Genomic DNA, 20323 nt, shown 5'->3' with positions numbered 1-20323 from the left:
AATAAGACCCTTATTATTTAACATATTATAACATTGTCACGTGGTGGAGTAACCACTATTTGGTATGAGAATTTAGAGAATACAAATAACATAGAATAAATTAATTAAATACTAATTACTTTATTAAATAATATTAATTGTAATTAAATAAATTATAAATTAACATAGCAAAAATTAAAAAGCAAATTAAAGTCTAATAAAATTTATAAAAATTTTTTCTTCTTAATATTATATTTTTTTATCGCTATATTTATACTACTAAAATTTACATCATATAATCTCGTCGTATTCATATTCAAATTTTAACATTTAATTGTCTATATTATAATTTTCCGATGTCTTCACTACGTCCGGCCCGGGTATTTTTAAAAAAAAATTTTCAGGCCCGGCCTGGGTATAATTTAAAATAGAGCCCAACCCTGGTACCCGGGCCAGGCCTGCAGCTATCTGATCTATACCCTTAAATGTTTTACAATGTTGCAAGTTGAGGTAATGCTAACTGAAATTTTTGATAGGCAAACATTTTATATCAATCTTTATTTTTAGATATTATTTTAAAATATGCTCTATAAATTGGGTATGAAAGAACAATGTCTTAACTTGTTGATGCTTCATTTGTTATTACTTCTTCCTCTTCATCACTATTAATATTAATCTAGAATAAATTTTTTAAAATTAGTATAAAATAAAATACCAATTACATTGAAAATAAAAATGGCAGATATCCTTGAGATGAATTATAATATCAAAATTTGTCTGGTATATTGATAAACTCGGACTTAATATTTAAGGAATATTTATACATATATTTTTTTTATATATAAGTTTTAATATTTATATATAAAATTTTTTTATTATAGTAGTCTTAATATTTTTTAATATATATATATATTTATTTAAATTATATGCTCATATGAAATAAAATAAATTTTGCATTCAAGTATTTTTATTTATAATATAAAAAAGCCTTAAATATATCAAAATGTATCTTAAAAAGTATCTAAAACTATAGATACCTTTAAAATAATATATAGATACAAATAAAGATATTTTAAAAAAATCTATCTAGATACAGATACCACATATTTATATCTAGACACTTTAACAACTCTGATAAATTTGCAAATTTAAGACCTATTCTATTATTTTCTAAACTAAATTGGCTTTTTAACATTAAAATTTATAAAAATTGTTTTTTTCTGATGGTGTGGTAATCAATAAATTAATAATAATTCATAATCTAAGCTATATAAACTTGAATTTGGAATCAAAGCGGAACGACATTTTGTCGTAATAGCATATGGCAAACATTAGCCAAAGGTTAGCAGAAAGAGATACCTTAAGCGTTCATATGAGAATTAAATATTATACACATTAGATTCATTATTTTGTTCATAAGATCAAACCCATTTCCGAAAAGTTTCGTGCTTTTATGCCACTTAGGGAAAATTAAATTAAAGCTAAATTATTTTAATAGTGAAAACTATTGAATTTGCATTATATAAAATTTAAATTTTGTCTGCAATAAAAGGGTGCATCCGATTTGCCTTTTTTATGAGGTATGAATGAACTTTATTTACTTTTATTTTGATTCGAATTCTTCAATTATTTGATAAAATATATTAATGAAATATATATGGTAATTATTATTTAGGGCGATAAAGATCCAACCTGACATATAGTAATCAATGAATAAACAATACAAAAAAATTGAATATTTGGACCTGACTTTTGACACGAGTATAAATATTTGGCAATACAGGTTAGTGGTTAAACTAGATAGCTGTCTATCACGGTGGGAAGAAAAAGATGCATTATAAGAAAATCAAAACCATGCTTACAATGCATACACCTTAATTTAGGCTATTACTTTTAAAAAATTAATCACTTTTATTTATTTGTACTAATAATTTACTGTAATTTCTAATATATAGAGTAAAATACTCTTCAAAGGCAAAAAGACTCGGATAGGACTCGAACTTGGTGGAGCAAAGTCAGACTTGGTCAATCCGATATTATATATATATAGAGTAACGATGTAACAATTTAACAACTACTTCTATTCTATATGCAAAGAGAAAATATTAAAAATTGGAACTGCAACTGTAATAGATTTGAAAAATACCAATATAAATATTTAAAGAAGCTACACTGATTTACAATTAAATTTTATAATTTATTTTAAAACAATTCATAAATACATACAATACAAAAAAATACTGCAATATTTTTCACCTATTCATAAACTATAATTCAGTAGTTGCGATTGCTGCAGCATAACTAACAGAAGAATCATGAAAAGTTTTAGATTTGTTTGATTGCGTATATCTTAAGAATTTTATGGAGCATTGTTGATCTTGCCTAACATTTTTCAAAATCTGTTAAGGAATTTAAATAAAAATTATAAATGTTAATAAACTTGAAGTAATACAGCAATAGGATGTCTTCCACATATAGTATTTCCATATTCTTTTAAATATTTATTAAAATGTTGAGGGTCCATCGATTCGATTATGTTCATTCCCTGTACCATTAATATTATAAAATATTTTAAATGTTAATTTTTGCAATATTCTCTTTACCTCTTTTTTGTATTAAATCCCTCCAATCTACTACCAAATGTCCTTTAATTCGCCTTCGCTCTTAAATAAATTTATAAATTCCCGTTCATCTATGTTTTTCACGTCAACTATCCCTTAAATTAGCCCCAATCTATAAAATTCATCATACCTACTCAGAATATCTCAAGCTTCTATCACCAAACTTTTAAAATCCCCAATTAATTTCCCCAACTTTTTCTTTATCTCCCGCATATTGGCCCTACCACTACATTGGTCCTCAATCTCTTCTTCATTAGATCCCCTTGGGCCTTTACAATCTCTCACAAACTTCCGACAACCATGTTAGGAATACTTCATCGATCTCCAAAACATATTGGGCCTATCATAACTTCAAGGACAAGAATACGTCAATCCATTGTGACCTTGACCCTATTATTTCTAAAAAAAGATTTCCGCTTTTACTGACCTCCAGCTCCTGACTTTAGTTGACCAGAGTCCACTCCCCTTCTCAACTAGTCGCTAACTATTATAAAATGCTGATTTTACTATAGGTTATGAATGGTTGGAAGCATTATCAATTCGTAAACTAGGTAACTTCTTATCAGATGAATTAAGAGTCACCATAGGCTACCCCATACATGCATAAAAAGTAAAATATCGATTGATTCCAAAACGAGACATGGCCTTAATTATATACATAGACAAGGCAGACAAGCAAGTCATGCAGCATTCAGTTAATAGCGGTTCTATTATAAGGGCCTGAATACTAAACATCCTGGAGTCTGCTAAAGGGTCATTCCATGACAAATCAACCACGATTCGGCCAGGTAAGCAAAGAAAGGTCAATGTAACTAAGAAATAGCCAAAATTTTAGCCTCTTAACATTTATATTTTTGAAGATATTAGGGTTCAAAGTGGCAAAAATGACGTATTTTTACCATTATCTGCCTTCATTCAATTAAGCATATCTTAAAAACTACATAATTGTAAATAACAAATTTAATATCAAAATTACGTACAAAGATTTTAATTTTAGATAAAAAAATTTTTTTATATTTTTTTCCAATTTCCGGTCATTTTATTTAATGTATAAGGATTAAAAATGATTTTTCGGAAATAATAAGACCTTCAATTTTTTTAAAAAATTTAGTAGACATTACTCTTCTTTATATTTATAAAAAAAAATTGGTCTGGGACGCGGCCATCTTCATTCTCAAAATCGATAAAATGTTTAGAAAAGTGTATAAATATTTTCCCGAAAGGGGGCGTTTTTGTATAAAATTATATATTAATCAGTTTTTAATGGTTTTTCTTGAACTATTTGATATAATTTAAAGGATTATTCATCTTGTAAGTGAAAATAACAATAAATGGGGCTTTCATTCAATTATAGAAATTGTCTATCGATAAAAGAAATTCAATTTATTACTTTATTTATAATTTATTATAAAAATTTTTGCCCATATAACATATATTTAATATTAATAAAATATGTTCAATTAAGTTTCGAGTTCTTGAATATATGAATCAGAATCTTGTGCATTTCATATATGGCGCCCTAAATATTAAAAAAATTGATATAATTTAAATTTAAACTCACTTTCAAAGGATTCTAATTTTTCGGTAACGCATTTACTTTCTTGTGCCGACAATGTATAACTACGGCCAGTAGCATTTAACAGTGAAACTAATGGAAATGTAAAGGAATTAGAAGGTCCGGATAGGTGTAAAAACTTTATATATATTTCTTCCTGCTTTTGATTTTTCACTAAAACAAAGCTAACCACCAATTAGAATCATAAGGATACGTTAGGTATCCTGATATTTCTTCAATAATTATATTTTCATCATTAAATGATAACTATTCTAAAGTACTTTCTATTGAATTGGAATACATTTAATTTTAAATTGATGTAGATCTGTTGGAATCAAGGTGTGTATTTTGTGTGTTCCAGGTATAGATCTAGTTTTTGAAAATCTTTCCCTGAGTAATAGATCTTCGTAATCATAATTTATTTTGGTCATCTTCAAAATATATGACATTAATATTTTCTTTAGCTAACTCATACAATTCATATGATGTGTACTTTGAGTAAGACCTTGTAAACTAGCTCTAGCGGCTAATCCCATCACAAACACTTTTCCCGTGTGCTGTAGCAGAAAAATGCCATTTCGCCTGTACCCCGAAATCCATCTCATGATGGCAAATATTAATAAAATTTTTACGATTTTTATACTGTGCAGCGGATCCACCGGGAAATAAAAAATTTTATTTGGCCTACAAATTTTATTAATTAAAAAATTTACCAATGTTTTTTTGAAATTATGTACTGCTATTGTATTGTGTTGCAAAGATTCGGATATCATTACATAATTTAGGCAACAAATATTGGCAAAATTATCTTTATAATATATAAGAAAAGGGTGAACAGTGGATTGAGCCCTATTCCAATGATAATTTTGTACTTCATCCTGAAGTATAAAGCTATAGTTTTCTTAAAAAACACAAAATTAAATATTGGTCTTCGTCTAAGTTCAATTTTAGATTGTTTTGATACAACGATTGTTGCTTGAAATAAAAAAATGGAGTAATAAAGATTCCATTTTTTCAAAAAAGGCATTGATAAATTCACCTACTGGTTATTGTTTCAAGAGTGGTTCTATCTACGGATAGCCATTGTTTGTATGTTATAAATTCGATGTCCTTAGAACGAAACAATATTTCTATTTGATCGCGTAAATGTGTTGACCCTGGACAATTATCACATTTGCCCATATAACTGGATGGTTGAGGCGAATTACAAATTATTAAGTGTAAAATATGTTTGTATGTTTTAAAGGGCAACATATCATTGTTTAAATTTGATCCAATGATCATTAATTTAAAATTTTGGTGGTGCAATCACATACATGTGTACCACTACCTCCAACGAGTATACAATTTTCGGGCGAATGCTTGCGAATTTCGAAAAACCAATTTTAACATCAGGCCTCATTTCTTTAAAAAATATATAAATTTTTTTCAAATTATCTAAAATTAATCTCTTATGTATGTATGGTATTCTTTTTTCCGTCTTTGGTCAAAATCGAAACGCAATCTTTCTTGCCTGGCATGATTCTGCTTATTTCGTCCATACAATAAAATTCTTATACAATTTTAACTGTATATTCGTCTATAGTGAACCAATAAATTAATTAAAAAATGAATTAATATAGTGAGCATGTGTTATTGAATGATTAAAACCCTTTCGCGCCCGGAATATTTCCCATCAACAAAATATACATGTACTTTGATATAATAAAATAATGATTTTGACAGGTTACTGATAAAATACGAAATAATAAATATTGTTTTATAAATTAATATCTCTAAGTACCAACCATTAATTTCTTTAAATATAAAAATTAATTGATTAAAAATTTTGATGACAAATGAACTCGCTGGGCGCGAAAGGGTTAATCAATTTTAAAATTTTTATTTATTTTATTGATTGAAACACTTATTTATTGTTATTCTAATTTAGTAAGGCTATGCCGATTTTAGAAAATCCGATCCAATATTTATATTGTTTTGGGTTATTTTATGATAATACTTTTATTTTGTATATAATTTCATAATAATAATAAATTAATATTTGTAATATTTTAAAAATATCAAATTATTTTAAAAAATTGAGTAGAGAAAATTTTGATATTATTTTTGGCGTCTATGAAATGCACAAGATTCTGATTCATATATACAAGAACTATAAACTTGGTTGAATAATATTCATTAAATATATGTTATATGGGCAAAAATTTTATAATAAAGTAATAAATTAAATTTCTTTTATCGATAGACAATTTCTATAATTGAATGAAAGCCCCATTTATTATTATTTTCACTTACAAGATGAATACTCCTTTAAATTATATCAAATAGTCCAAGAAAAACCATTAAAAACTGATTAATATATAATTTTATACAAAGACGCCCCCTTTCGGGAAAATATTTATACACTTTTCTAAACATTTTTATCGATTTTGAGAATGAAGATGGCCGCGTCCCAGACCAATTTTTTTTTATAAGAAGAGTTTAATAATGTCTACTAAATTTCGTATTATTTCCAAAAAATCGTTTTTAGTCCTTATATATTAAATAAAATGGCCGGAAATTGGAAAAAAATTACAATTATGTAGTTTTTAAGATATGCTTAATTGAATGAACGCAGATAATGGAAAAATACGTCATTTTTGCTACTTTGAACCCTAATATTTTCAAAAATATAAATGTTATGAGGTTAAAATTTTGGCTATTTCTTAGTACATTAACCAAATTTTAAAAAAAATCGAAAGGGGTCGGCTGAAAATCTCATTTTTTTGCTCATTTGACGTGGAATGACCCTAAATTAACATCAGATACTGCTTAGGACACGTGGTACTTTTGTACCTTTAGGTATCATTTCCAAATATAAACCTTAATCCAGCTGATATAGCCGAGAAAAAAAATATTCGAATTAGAAAATTATGTTTTCTTACCAAGAGCCTCTTCATAATCCAGGTAATTTTATTTTTTTAAACAAAAAATTCAAATTATTATTTTACAATATATTCATTATTGTTTTTTGGGAACTTGTATCCCGTTTTTATAGAATGAGAGTTTCTATATTTATTTTTTATAGTTTATAATTGGAATATAGTTATATATTAATTAAATAAAAATCTATCAAAAATAAAAAATTTGTTCGAAATTATACCATTTTATCGATATGTTCAATTGACTGATAAATATCTCCATGAGATTGATCATAATACGTGTAGCTAAATCGATGTCCTATAAATATTATATAAAATATCGCCATTAATTGATATGTAAGAATATCCATATCAGAGATCACCAAGGCCAGCCCGCTGGTAGGTCAAATTTAAAAATGATATAATTGGTCGGGTTACTTGTATAAAAAAATTAACGTATCGAACCAGACATTTAGTAAATTTTTAAGTATTTTGATTTTTTTTGAAATTTCTTTAGAAGTATAAGTTGATTAGTTTTTAAAATATATTTTTGTGTAATGAAATTATATTGCTGGTATAATTAAAAATTACTCTATATTTATTATTTACATTATAAATATGAATGATCAAAATTTTATTGCGGAGGCTAAAGATGGACATTCGTTAGTTGCTGAATACTGTTCCCGTTCCTAATGGGCATAACGACCGATCAGACAATGTCAAGTATCGATCATATTAACAGGTATTGACCTATGCGCCTTTAAAGGTTTGGTAATAAACCGTATCAGAATACCAACTACAACCATGAACTGAAGACACAAGAAAAGGATACCCCAGAAGCGATTTAACAGTCTGGAGGTCAGGTCTATACAAGTCTATGAGAATGAATCGAAGCAATGTATCGGGAGCCTCGGAGAGAGATGGAGTACATCGAGAGGCAATGCCAACAAATTTAATAGATTTGGTCACCGAAGAGGAATTTATGACTTTGATGATGACTTAGGAAATGATATTTTAAGTGAATTTGAGGGAAAGGCCAGTCGTAAACGTATTAAATACTTTATATGTGAAACATATTTAGTTTTTGTTTCCTCATGTAGCGATTGAGTTACATTATACAGATGGTAGATATCGTTTTTGTTTATATTTCTTGGTATAGATTAATATATATCAGGGTTAGCAAGCAGGTATATCAAATTAGAAGTCTGAAATGGACGGGTATTTAGCCAAAAAGCTTGTTTCAATTTATTTTTAATCCACCGCTCACCCATTTATAATTTTTTTTAAAAATTTTTACCCGCTCTACCGCCCATTTATCTATAAATTTTGTTTAACCCGCCCTCCCACCTAATGCTTAAAATTATTTTAATGGCTGCTTGGCTCTTTATTTATTTTAATATATTTTTAATTAAACATATATGTATAATATGCAATATTATGAAATAAAACTATTAATTTTAATAAATTGAAGTCTGTTCTCATTTCGCCTTAAATTTAACCGCCCATTACTTTACAATTTAATTTAACCCGCCCAACGTTAAAAATATTTTAAAAAACTCGACCACGCCTTGAGCTAAAAATCCGATGCAGAACTCTATATCAAATAAGGTCAATTGACCCAAAGTGTATTTAATCAGTCAAATAATCTAAAATATTTTTTTTAATAAAATATATTTTATGTATGTTTTTATATGAACCCGTTTATTAATTTAGTTGCATAATAAATATAAGTGTATTCTTAGATACGGATACGAGGGTTAATATTATAGCTGCTTGAAGAATTTTAAATCCAAATCAGCCTTTAATCATAATCAATTTTATGGATTTGCTGCATCCGCTTAAAATTATTTTTTGGGGATCTTGAACGAGTAGTTATTTAATTAATATATATCCATTATTTAAAAAAATCCAAGTGCAGTATTGTCCTAATTAAGAAATCAGCATGCCTTATCATCTACTTTAAGTACGGCTAGAAAAGTGTATACTAATGAAGAAACTAATTGTGATATACATAAAAAATAAGTGATATCTTAGAGGAAGAACAATTTCTGATAAAAAATTAGTTTTATATACTTAAGCCACTAACTATGTCATTGTTACGAATTTAAGGGGGGAATTGCACTTTGACCCCAAAAAATGAGATTTTATCTTTAGAACACATTATTCAATCGTTCCAGATGTTTTCACTATCAGAATAATATTTTTATATAACTGCTTTGCTGTAATGAGGCCTATTTATTAGATCCCCAACATCATGGACAACATCTCATGAATAGAATTCGATGAAACTTGACAAAAGAGCTAGGAATTAGAGGTGGGCGCGGGCCTAATTTTTAATTATGTCCTGCCCGCTCACGGCGGTAATAAAAAATTTACGGCAATTCACGCTTACCAATATTAAATTTCCCAACCGACCAGCTTATGAAAGGCAGTATTTTGATTCACGCCCGTCATGCCTAAAAATTCACTGTTTTTTAATTTTTCATAACTTTATTGCCAACCTATAATTATATACTTTTTTGAATTTATTCTATTTATTTCTCTAATTCCATAATCCATATTAATAACAAAAAATAAATACAATTTATAAGTCGAAATTTTTATTTAAAAAAAAGAAGAATGTTATGTTTTTTGATTTCAATTGAGTACGCCTTTCCTCCAAAAAGCGATTGGCTACAGAAAATAATTTTTCACTAGATTCCGTACTTGCAGGGGCTGACAAAATTTTACTCGCTAATTTTTCCAAAAAAGGAAACGAAATTTCTTGCTTCCAAAACTTCATACTGTCATTGTTATATGTCTTATGAGCGATGAATCTTTTAAGTTCATCCTCGCAGCTTTCATCGGCAGATGGTGATGTTTTATCAGAATAATCTAGAAATTCTCTAAACTTTTAATTTAGGTTTCTTATGAGTGTAAGATGAATTATGACAGTTGTAAATAATAGTTGGCCTTGGCATTGACTTATTCATATAATATTTTAAGTCATTTAGCATTTTTATGGTTGTTTTATAATATACCGTCTTTTTCTTATTCTAATAAAAACTTAAGGCTTTTGAAATTCGGATCTAAAATTAAGTCTACTTTATGAAGTGGCTGCATAATAAATCTTTCATTTAAAAGAAATCCTGTCCTGTTTTTTAAGGTTTTGATTATTATTGTATCACCTTCAGAAGGTTGACAATATCAATGAAACTTATAGCCATATAAAAATAGGATTATTAAATTCCTAATCAAATCTTAGTTTTACATACTCCTCAAAGTAAAACATTTAATACTTTTTTTAATAAAATATGCTTCTTTTTTAACAATTAAGAAACACAAAGATCTAAAGGAAAGCCAGCTACACTAATAGACCCAACAAAACACAACAACCAATGAAAAATAATAAATCCCTTATTCTCGTTCAGCAATGGTAATAGGGTAATAAATAAATTTAAATATGTTTTATTTTCATTAATATTTATTATTAATACTAATCAATTGCACTCAAATTATAATTAATCAAAATTAATATATCATTGTTTAAATTTTCTCATATTTACCTACAAATCTAACATACTCAATATAATTGTCATAAATAAACTTGTTTAGATTATATATATTTTAAAATATAGTGAAGAAATATTTTAAAAATTTCAAATATTACTCAATATAATAGTTTCTTCAAATTACCCACAATAAATGAAGTTTATCTATGGAAGCAAAAATGTAAAATTTTGTCAACCTTCTGAAGGTGATATATAATCAAAACTAGGGCTGTGCCGATCCACATATTTTTCACCGATCCGATCCGATATTGTTTCAAAACCGATCCGATATTTTTACTGATTTCTAATCACCCCCGTTTGAACCAAATGTAATTAAGAAATCAATATTTTTTATGCAAAAAATCGAATTATGAATAATTTAATTTTTTTATTTCTACAATTAAGACTATAATGAAAAAATATATATTTAATAATATATCCATTTTATGTTGCTTGGAATTATAAAATTGTAATATTTAATATATAAAATTATAATATATTAGATTTTTATAATAAATATGAGAGCCTCTAGATTTTCTGGAAATAAGCTTCTACGATATGGACTATCTATATCTCCTGCCGTACTGAAGGCAGACTCAGATGATTCCGCAGATAACGCATTTTGCAAAATTATCTTTGTTTTTTGTAAAATATTTCCATAATTCAGATATCATATTTAAAAAATTCTTTTATTTAAAGTATAAATAAAAAAATTGGCGTTATTTAAAAAGATTTAAAATAAATAAAACATTGGGTGTTCCTTTCTATTTTAATAAAAAAAATTTTAAAATACTATAAATCTATTTTAAAAAAGAAATAATTTAAAAAAATTATTTAGAAAATATTATAATAATGTAAAATAAATATACATATCATAAAATAAAATAACAAAAAAAAGAAAAGTAAAAAAATCGGAACAATTTTTTACAGGTATTGGCCTGATCCGATATTTACGTCTAAATATCGGCACAGTCCTAATCAAAACCTTAAAAAACAGGACAAGATTTCTTTTAAAAGAAAGAGTTCACTTCATAAAGTAAGCTTAATTTTAGATTCGAATTTCAAAAGCCTTAAGTTTTTATTAGAATAAGAAAAAGACGGTATATTATAAAACAACCATAAAAATGCTAAATGACTTAAAATATTATATGAATAAGTAAATGCCAAGGTCAACTATTATTTACAACTGTCATAATTCATCATACACTCATAAGAAACCTAAATGAAAAATTTAGAGAATTTCTAGATGATTCTGATGAAACATCACCATCTACCAATGAAAGCTGCGAGAATGAACTTAAAAGATTCATCGCTCATAAGACAAATAACAATGACAGTATTTTGAAGTTTTGAAAGCAGGAAAATTTGTTTCCTTCTTGAAAAATTAACGAGTAAAATTTTGTCAACACCTGTAAGTACGGCATCTAGTGAAATTATTTTCTGGAGCCAATCGTTTTTTGGAGGAAAGGCGTACTTATTTGAAATAAAAAAGGACATTCTTCTTTTTTTAAATAAAAATTTTGATTTATAAATTGTTTTTATTTTTTGTTATTAATATGGATTATGGAATTAGAGAAATAAATAGAATAAATTCAAAAAAGTGTATAATTAAAGGTTGGCAATAAAGTTTTGAAAAATTTTAAAACACCGTGAATTTTTGTGCGTGACAGGTGTGAATCAAAATATTGCGTTTCATGAGCAAATAAGTGAGGTCAAAATTTTTTTAGTGATAAGTGTGAATGTGCGTAAATTTTTTTTATTACCACTATGAGCAGGTGGACCATGAATAAAAATTAGGCACAGGTAATCCAAAAGAGTTTCTACTTGCAACAAAGAATATTAATCTAAATTTGCCAATCAATTACATCAGACCAACTTAACCTAAAAATTTATTAGTTTTGTTAAACAGTTCAAATTGAGCCAATTTCTAAAAGCAGCTAACTCAATATTTTAGTCAGAAAAATGTTGCCAAAACCTCGAGATTCTGCCAATAGATGTTCATTTGTGCTATCACCAAAATGGCTTACATAAAATTTTTAGATAAAATATTGAGTTAGCCGTTCTTTAAAATCAGCTCAAATCGAACCATTTAACAACACTAATATTTATAATCAAAAATTTATCTTATGATCTTTTTAATACTGAATTTTGAAGATAAAGATTTTAAACATAATAATTTAAACTTATTTTTATTAAATCTGACCTTTATTAAATTTTAACATTTTTTGGTGCTTTCTGGGATGGGCCTACAGGTCTTTGATTTAAATCAAATAAATAGTATTTTAAAAAATTTATTTTGATAATGGATATGTTTATATAAAATAATGAATTACCCCAATGACAAAAATCAGATGAAATAACAAATACACATCCTTCATCCAAAAAAAACTGACTTAAATATTTTCCATATTCTATTTCTTTTTGATAACCAAGGGAACCAACAATAATTGGTATTATAGTAAAATTATTCTGGAATCTATTATACATATATTATCTCATTAAAGCAAATAAATACCCCTCCATAATTTTAGCTATATAGGGTAATTGCATTTCTAAACTATGTTCATCTTCATCTTGTTTTATATTGAAAATTTTAAATTTTCCAGATTTTCTTAATTTTTCATAAACTTAGAAAAGTTAAGATATAATAAATATAAATTACTCTCTTGATCAATTTTTAAATTATAAAAAGGAGTTTCATAAAAAGTAGCAGGTGAAAGAGCACATATGTCTAAATGAACATGATGTGAAGGGCCTAGAATAAATATTCTTTTACTTAAAAAAAATATATTTATTATAAAGTAAGTTTAATACATTTTTGAAGGGATTAAATTCTTAAATGCATATGCTGCAGTGGAACCAGAATATGTGTATCCAGCATGGCTAAAAAAATATATATAGACAAATTTGAAGTATTTACGGTGAAATAATTGCTTTTGTTGCTTCAGTTTTTATAATAGGATTTTTTAACCATAATGAAATTTGCTCATTTAATTGCACCTCTAAATAACAGTTTATCAATTATTTTCAAATTTATAACTTGATCCTGAATACCAAGTTCCCGCATGAGATGCTTTGCGAACCGACATATTAGTTTTAAAAGGATTATCAGAGAATGTTTGACATTTTTGATTCTAACAACTTACTTAACCCAACTAAATTGTTGGGATTCGATTGATGTAATATATTTATATAGGTTAGTTGATAAGTGACATGTGTCGTCAATTAAAATATATTTTTATATCATATTGGTTTTTTTTAAATAACAGATAATTCTTTAATATTCTATATTAAATTAAATAATTAATTTTCTTTATATAGATACTACAATAGCAGATTCAGGATTTTGTCAAATGGGTTAAGGGGTAGGAGGCATTATTAATTGCGGGTTTCCCATAAATATATTAAAAGCTTTAGTTCAAACCAGGCGCATATGCAGCGGGAAGAGGGCAGGGAGACAGATCCCCTCCCCCAGCCAAAAAATGCAGATGCCGGATATAATTTAAAAAAATATTATTGTTCATATTAATTTATATTTGTTAATATTTATTCCTATCTCATATTAAATATATATTTAATTACACTTATAATCACATTCATCTACTAAGTTATTTTATCAATTAATTTCGATTTCAAGTTTTCCGGCGTAATATCTATATTATAATTTTCCGATCTCCTCACTAAGTCATCGTGACGTCATGTCATCGCTACGTCATGTCATTGGTACGTATTTTTATTTATATTTATTTGTTGATTTTATTTATTTATTTTATACAAACAGATGATCCTATTTAATTTTTTATGCAACTGTAGGAGGCCATATTAAAATCAATTGACAAAGTAATACATTATTTACTAAATATTACAAATTAGTAATATTTTATCAATGACATATAACTAGACTGACAATTCATTCATTAAATGCTTTTTAAGCATGTATCAATTGAAATCAGCTGGAGACGCCATTAACACCATGTTGAGTACATCGATGATAATTTGTCTTACAACCAATTCTTACTATAAGTAATACTATGGTTATTTCCGTTACCGACGATTGCCTAACTATATTTTAAAGATATATGGATGAGTTACTAAAAGATTGCCAAATGACTGGTGTCTATTTAGATGACGTAATTATTTCTGGTCGAAATGATGAGGAGTACTTAAATAATTTGCGAATAGTGTTAGACAGATTACATGCAGCAGGTCTTAAGGCGAAATTGACAAAAGTGATATTTTTACAAAAATCGGTTTCATTTTTAGGGGTGATAATTGATAAATTCGGTATACATCCTAACCCGGAAAAGGTGAAGGCTATCCGAAATGCACCAAAACCTAAAAATTTACAACAACTTAGATCTTTTCTAGGACTAGTTAATTATAATGAACGTTTTATTCGCAATCTACATTGTAAAGCGGCGCTATTACATAGATTAACGAGGGTGAAAGTACCTTGGCGGTGGTCGAAAGATGAACAAAATTCCTTCGATGAGGTTAAGAAATTATTGTCATCCGAGGAAACGTTAATTCCTTATAACGCGCAGTTGCCTATAATTTTGGAATGCGACGCATCTGATTCAGGATTAGGGGCTGTGTTGTTACATCAATTAGAGGAGGACAAAACCAATTTCGTTCGCGTCACGTACTTTATTAGAATCAGAGAAACACTACGCTCACTTTTATTTGGTATTGAAAAATTTTATTCATTTATTTATGGTAGAAAATTTTTACTTCGAACTGATCATAAACCATTAGAGCGATTATTTGGGGAGAAACGCGATTTACCTAAAATTTCTAATAATCGTTTGACACGTTGGGCCTGGAAGATAGCTTCTTATGATTTTACAAAAGAATATAGACCTGGTAATAAAAATGTAATCGCCGACGCATTATCAAGGCTTCCGATATTAGACACGGAAGAGAATCAAGATTCTAAACATGCTTTGGATATTCGAAGTATTAATTTGGATGATATGCAATTGTCAGAAAATATTCTACGAAAAGAGTCGAAGCAAGATTTAATATTAAAAAAAGTAGCAATACATATTCAGCAAAGTTGGCGAAACTTTGATCGTCATAAATATAAAGAATTAGTTAATTTTTATAATCGACGGGAAGAGCTTTCTGTCGATCGTGATATTATAGAATGGAATGGGAGATTGGTTATTCGTAATAAATTAAGAAATGCAGTGTTAGGAATGATTCACCGGGGACATCCTGGGGAAAATGTAATGAAATCTATTTTTAGATTGTATTGCTGGTGGCCCAGATGTGATGTTGATATAGAAAATTTTATCAAAATATGTTCTGGATGCCAGAAAAATAGACCTAGTATTCAAGAAGTACCTCTATATTCTTGGACTGTTGGGAAGGAATCTTGGGAGCGAATCCATATTAATTTTGCTGGACCATTAGATTCGCGATATTGGCTAATTGGTGTCGATTCCTACTCCAAATAATTAGAAGTTGATCTAATGCAAAATACCTCTGCTGATGCTATGATAAAATGACTAAAAAAATGGTTTGCTAGGTTTGGAATACCCAAGGACATTGTGTCAGACAATGGATCACAATTCTTATCTGGGGAATTCCGTAGGTATTGTGATTTAAATAATATGCGTCATATACGTTCGGCACCCTATCATCCAAAAACTAATGGATTAGCTGAACGTACAGTACGAACTTGAAAGGTCGGTATTATGCGACGAGAGATTCAATTAGCGATCCCGAAGAAGCTATGACACAGGTTTTAACAACGTACCGATTGGGAGAGCATAGCTCCACAGAGAGATCTCCTGCTAAAATTATGTTTGGGAGGCAATTGAAAACAAGTCTGGATTGGATCCGACCAAATGCCGAACACGAAATAGTAAGGGCCAATGATAGACAAAGCCTTCATCATGATTTACATTCAAAGGAAAGAGAATTTGAAATCTCACAACCTGTATGGTTAAATAATGAAAATACCAATGGTTGGAGAGAGGGAGTAATTAAAGAAAGAATAGGACTTTATTCTTATATTGTTGAATCTTCCGGGAAAACATTACGAAAGCATGCAGATCAGTTAAGAAATCGTTTAGTTATCCCAAATCATGAAAGTTCTTTGGAAGTTACAGAAATGGTTGTGCCAGTGAATGAAGCAAATACAAACACAAATACCACATTACGTTGTTCATCAAGAAACCGTAAACCTACAAAGAGGTTTATTGAAGAAATAATGTTTGAAGGAAATGTAATAAATTAATAAAATATTATTTATAGATATTATATATAAAAATAGAATAGAATATTCGAAAATTAATTAATATAAATTTGATGTTTGAAATAAATTGAAATATTAATTGGTAGTCGTATTGTTTATAAATTAGTAGTTGGTATTACTACACTCATGATATAAAGAACTAGCTAAAGGTAAAAAATTATAAATATAACCATAGTATTACTTTTATAGTAAGAATTGATTGTAAGACAAATTATCATCGATTGGCGTCTCCAGCTGATTTCAATTGATACATGCTTAAATAGCATTTTAATGAATGAATTGTCAGTCAAGGTATTATTATATTTCATTGTATTTTATATAGAAATTCAATTTACTTGTGAGGTGAGCTTGAGAAAATTATTTAAAATTTTTAAGATCTTGGATGCTTGGAAAAAGTAATACATTATTTACAAAATATTACAAATTATTAATATTGATTGGGATTTTTAATGTTAAATGTTAGTCTTATGTTAATATACATTAAATATATCTATTTACAAAATATTACAAATTATTAATATTTTATATAGAAATTCAATTTAACAGATGATTTTATAACTTAAGTTTTCTATGCAACTGAAGGATGCCATATTAAAACCAATTGTCAAAGTAATACATTATTTACTAAATAGGAGTTATCTCCAATAATACGAGGTAATATTTTTTATTTCTTATAATAATATTAGGGCAGACCTTATTTTGTCATGATTCTCTAATAAGTGGTTTGCCCAAGGCTTTCTCAGTTTCTAATATTACGAATTCACATGTTTTTACAAAATACATTATTTTTAATATTTAACTAAATTAATTTAACAATTTTTAAGGATCCTACTTTTTTAAAAGCTTACCATTTTGTCAGTTCCACTATTGCTCTATTATCCCTGCTCATTATTTTGTATAACACACAAAAAAATATACATAGTGCATTATTTTTATTATAAATAATTTTATATATGATTTTATATCTATTCCAAAATATCATTTTTTTATAATTTAAATAAATTTATATTATTTTAAGCATCCTACGTATTTTTAAGGCTATCTATTTTGTCGGGCCGCACAATATGCCCTTTTCAGGCGCGTACGAGGGAATTTGGTCTGGGAGGGGGGGGGGGATTATAAAAAATTTAAAGAAATATTATTGTTTTTTAAAAATATCAAGCATAAATTACACAATTTTAAATTAATGTGAATTATAAAAAAATTATATGTAAAGAATCACTTAAATGACCCAAAATAGAAATTTGAATTTTTTGAGCCTTTACACAAAAAGTTTCTTAGGAATAGTTGCATTTTGTATGTTATATATTTACAATGTAAAATTCAATCTTCGTTGTGATTGAGCTAATTTTTCAATTATCTCATCCTTGCTTGTCGTCAAATGCCTATGAATATTCAAAAGATCCAAACTTTTCAATCTACTTTCAGATGTTGTACTTCTTGGTATGTTTTTCAGAGATCTGCAGGCCCGGCCTTCGGGCCGGACAGTATTTTAATTTTTTAAAATATACCAGGGCCGGGCCCGAATTTTTTCTAAAAAAAACCAAAGCCGAGCCTGAATTATTTTTAAAAAACACCCAATCCGGGTTGTATTTTTTAAAAACAACCTATATTTGAAATCGTTATTATTAGCTATAAAAATCAAAAATAAATATAATTTATTGTTAAAAAGCCGGGCCAGGTCTGAAATTTTTTTAAAAAAAGCCGCGTCGGGCCTAAAAATTTTTTTACAAAAAAAAGCCGGGTCGGGCCTGAAATTTTTTTTAAAAAAACCCAGGCCGGGCTGTAAATAATCTTTAAAAAAATACGGGCCTTGCCCTGCAAATGGTACTTCTGCAGGCCTATGTTATTCTTCAAAGAGAATGTTCTCTCATTAGTCACTTTTAATACATTGGGAATTTAATCTAAAATGTGTTTGAAATAATGCAGAGCATCCATAGCATTTTTTGGGACTATATCAACTATAGTTAATCTTATAAACATAGTTATTCAGCTAGTAAGACATCATAAGATATTTTAACATCTTCATAATAAAAATCTAACAAATATTTTTTTCCCACCATCGGAAAAAGGTTGAGAAGGCTTTTGTGGAAGTAATATTTGTAGATTAGTAAGTGCTGCATGATGAATTAAAAATTCTTTTATTTGGGTTATAAATGTATCTATATTTAAGATATACTCTTCTACCTGATCCTATATTAATGTTTTAACGATGAGCTTGCCTTGCTACAAGTCGAGGGAGACAAATATTAAACACGTATAGCTCTGCTTTTGACTCAACAAAAAAATATAAAATATGAAATTCTTCATCAACATTAGCCCTAATTTCCTTGAGTTCTGATAAAATGCTCTCCGCTATTCTCATCTTCTTAATCAAGTCAATGTCATGTTTTGAAAAGTATTACTTAAAATAGTTATAATTAAATAATACATTCTAATGAGAAATAAAATTTGGAATAAGCATTGAATCCAATAATTTTCTTGCTTCTGAGGAAATATTTTTTTCAGACCATTGTGATATTTCAGTAATAGCAAATATTTTCTCTTCTAACTCCTTAAAAGCTGTTACTGCTTACTGCTTGATAGCGGAGACTCTATCTCGGACAAGGTTGCAATTTTTTTTTTCCTGTTGGACAAGAATTTAAGATAATTATTATTTGACTATAAATTTGAAAATGATAGATAAATATTATGCCATTAAAAATTTGAAAATAATAAGTAAATATTACGCCGGAAAACTTGAAAACGAAATTAATTGATAAAATAACTTAGTAAATAAATGTGATTAAATGTAATTAAATATATATTTACGTCATACATATGAGATACGAATAAATATTAACAAATAAAAATTAATATAAACAATTATATTTTTGAAAAATATACCCAGCATCTGCATTTTGGCTTTGGGGGGAGGAGATTTGGTACGCCAATGGCCCTTTTATCTTTGATGAATATTTTGTCTAACTGAAAATTATACAAAGTACATTTTTAAAATTTAACTAAATTAATATAACAATTTTTAAGGATCCTACTTTTCTAAAAGCTAAGCATTTTGTCGGATCCACCATTGCTCTATTATCCCTGCTGATTATTTTGTATAACGCACAAAAAAATATAAATAGTACATTTTTTTATTATAAATAATTTTATATATGATTTTATATCTATTCTAAAAAATCTATATTTTTTTATAATTTAAATAAATTTATATTATTTTAATTACGTATTTTTAAGGCTATCCATTTTGTCTGGCCGCTCAATATGCCCTTTTATCTCTGATGAATAATTTATCTAACTAACTGAAAAATATACAAAGTACATTTTTAACATTTAACTAAATTAATATAACAATTTTTAAGGATCTTTCTTTTCTAAAAAAATTCCATTTTGTCGGATCCACCATAGTTCTATAATCCCTGCTGATTATTTTGTATAACGCACAAAAAAATATACATAGTACATTTTTTTTTATT

The 20323-nt window shown here is 27.5% G+C and overlaps 2 protein-coding genes across 3 annotated transcripts; one reads left to right on the top strand and one right to left on the bottom strand.

Annotated features, from left to right (window-relative positions):
* Positions 1–2232: 2232 nt before the first annotated feature.
* On the bottom strand, positions 2233–13783 carry LOC135927879 (protein MEMO1-like). 2 transcript variants are annotated; one of them, XM_065464114.1, is made up of 9 exons: positions 13626–13783; positions 13506–13587; positions 13400–13468; positions 13248–13360; positions 13101–13212; positions 12919–13061; positions 7298–7374; positions 2420–2524; positions 2233–2378 (listed from the first exon to the last, which is right to left on the bottom strand). In XM_065464114.1, exons 1-9 carry the CDS (start codon positions 13672–13674, stop codon positions 2247–2249), a joined length of 882 nt encoding a protein of 293 aa, XP_065320186.1. In that variant the 5' UTR covers positions 13675–13783; the 3' UTR covers positions 2233–2246. The 2 variants fall into 2 exon arrangements, with proteins under 2 accessions (XP_065320186.1, XP_065320187.1); XM_065464115.1 differs by having other exon boundaries at positions 12979–13061.
* A 2539-nt stretch (positions 13784–16322) lies between these two features.
* On the top strand, positions 16323–16829 carry LOC135928705 (uncharacterized). Its single transcript, XM_065465162.1, has one exon. The coding sequence runs from the start codon at positions 16323–16325 to the stop codon at positions 16827–16829; it is 507 nt and encodes a 168-aa protein (XP_065321234.1).
* Positions 16830–20323: the final 3494 nt, after the last annotated feature.

Source organism: Gordionus sp. m RMFG-2023, chromosome 4 (genome assembly GCF_954871325.1).
Source record: "Gordionus sp. m RMFG-2023 chromosome 4, tfGorSpeb1-WG-v2, whole genome shotgun sequence".
Lineage (NCBI taxonomy): Eukaryota > Metazoa > Nematomorpha > Gordioida > Chordodea > Parachordodidae > Gordionus > Gordionus sp. m RMFG-2023.
Note: the sequence above shows the minus strand (reverse complement) of the source record. Positions and strands in the feature narration are given on the sequence as shown.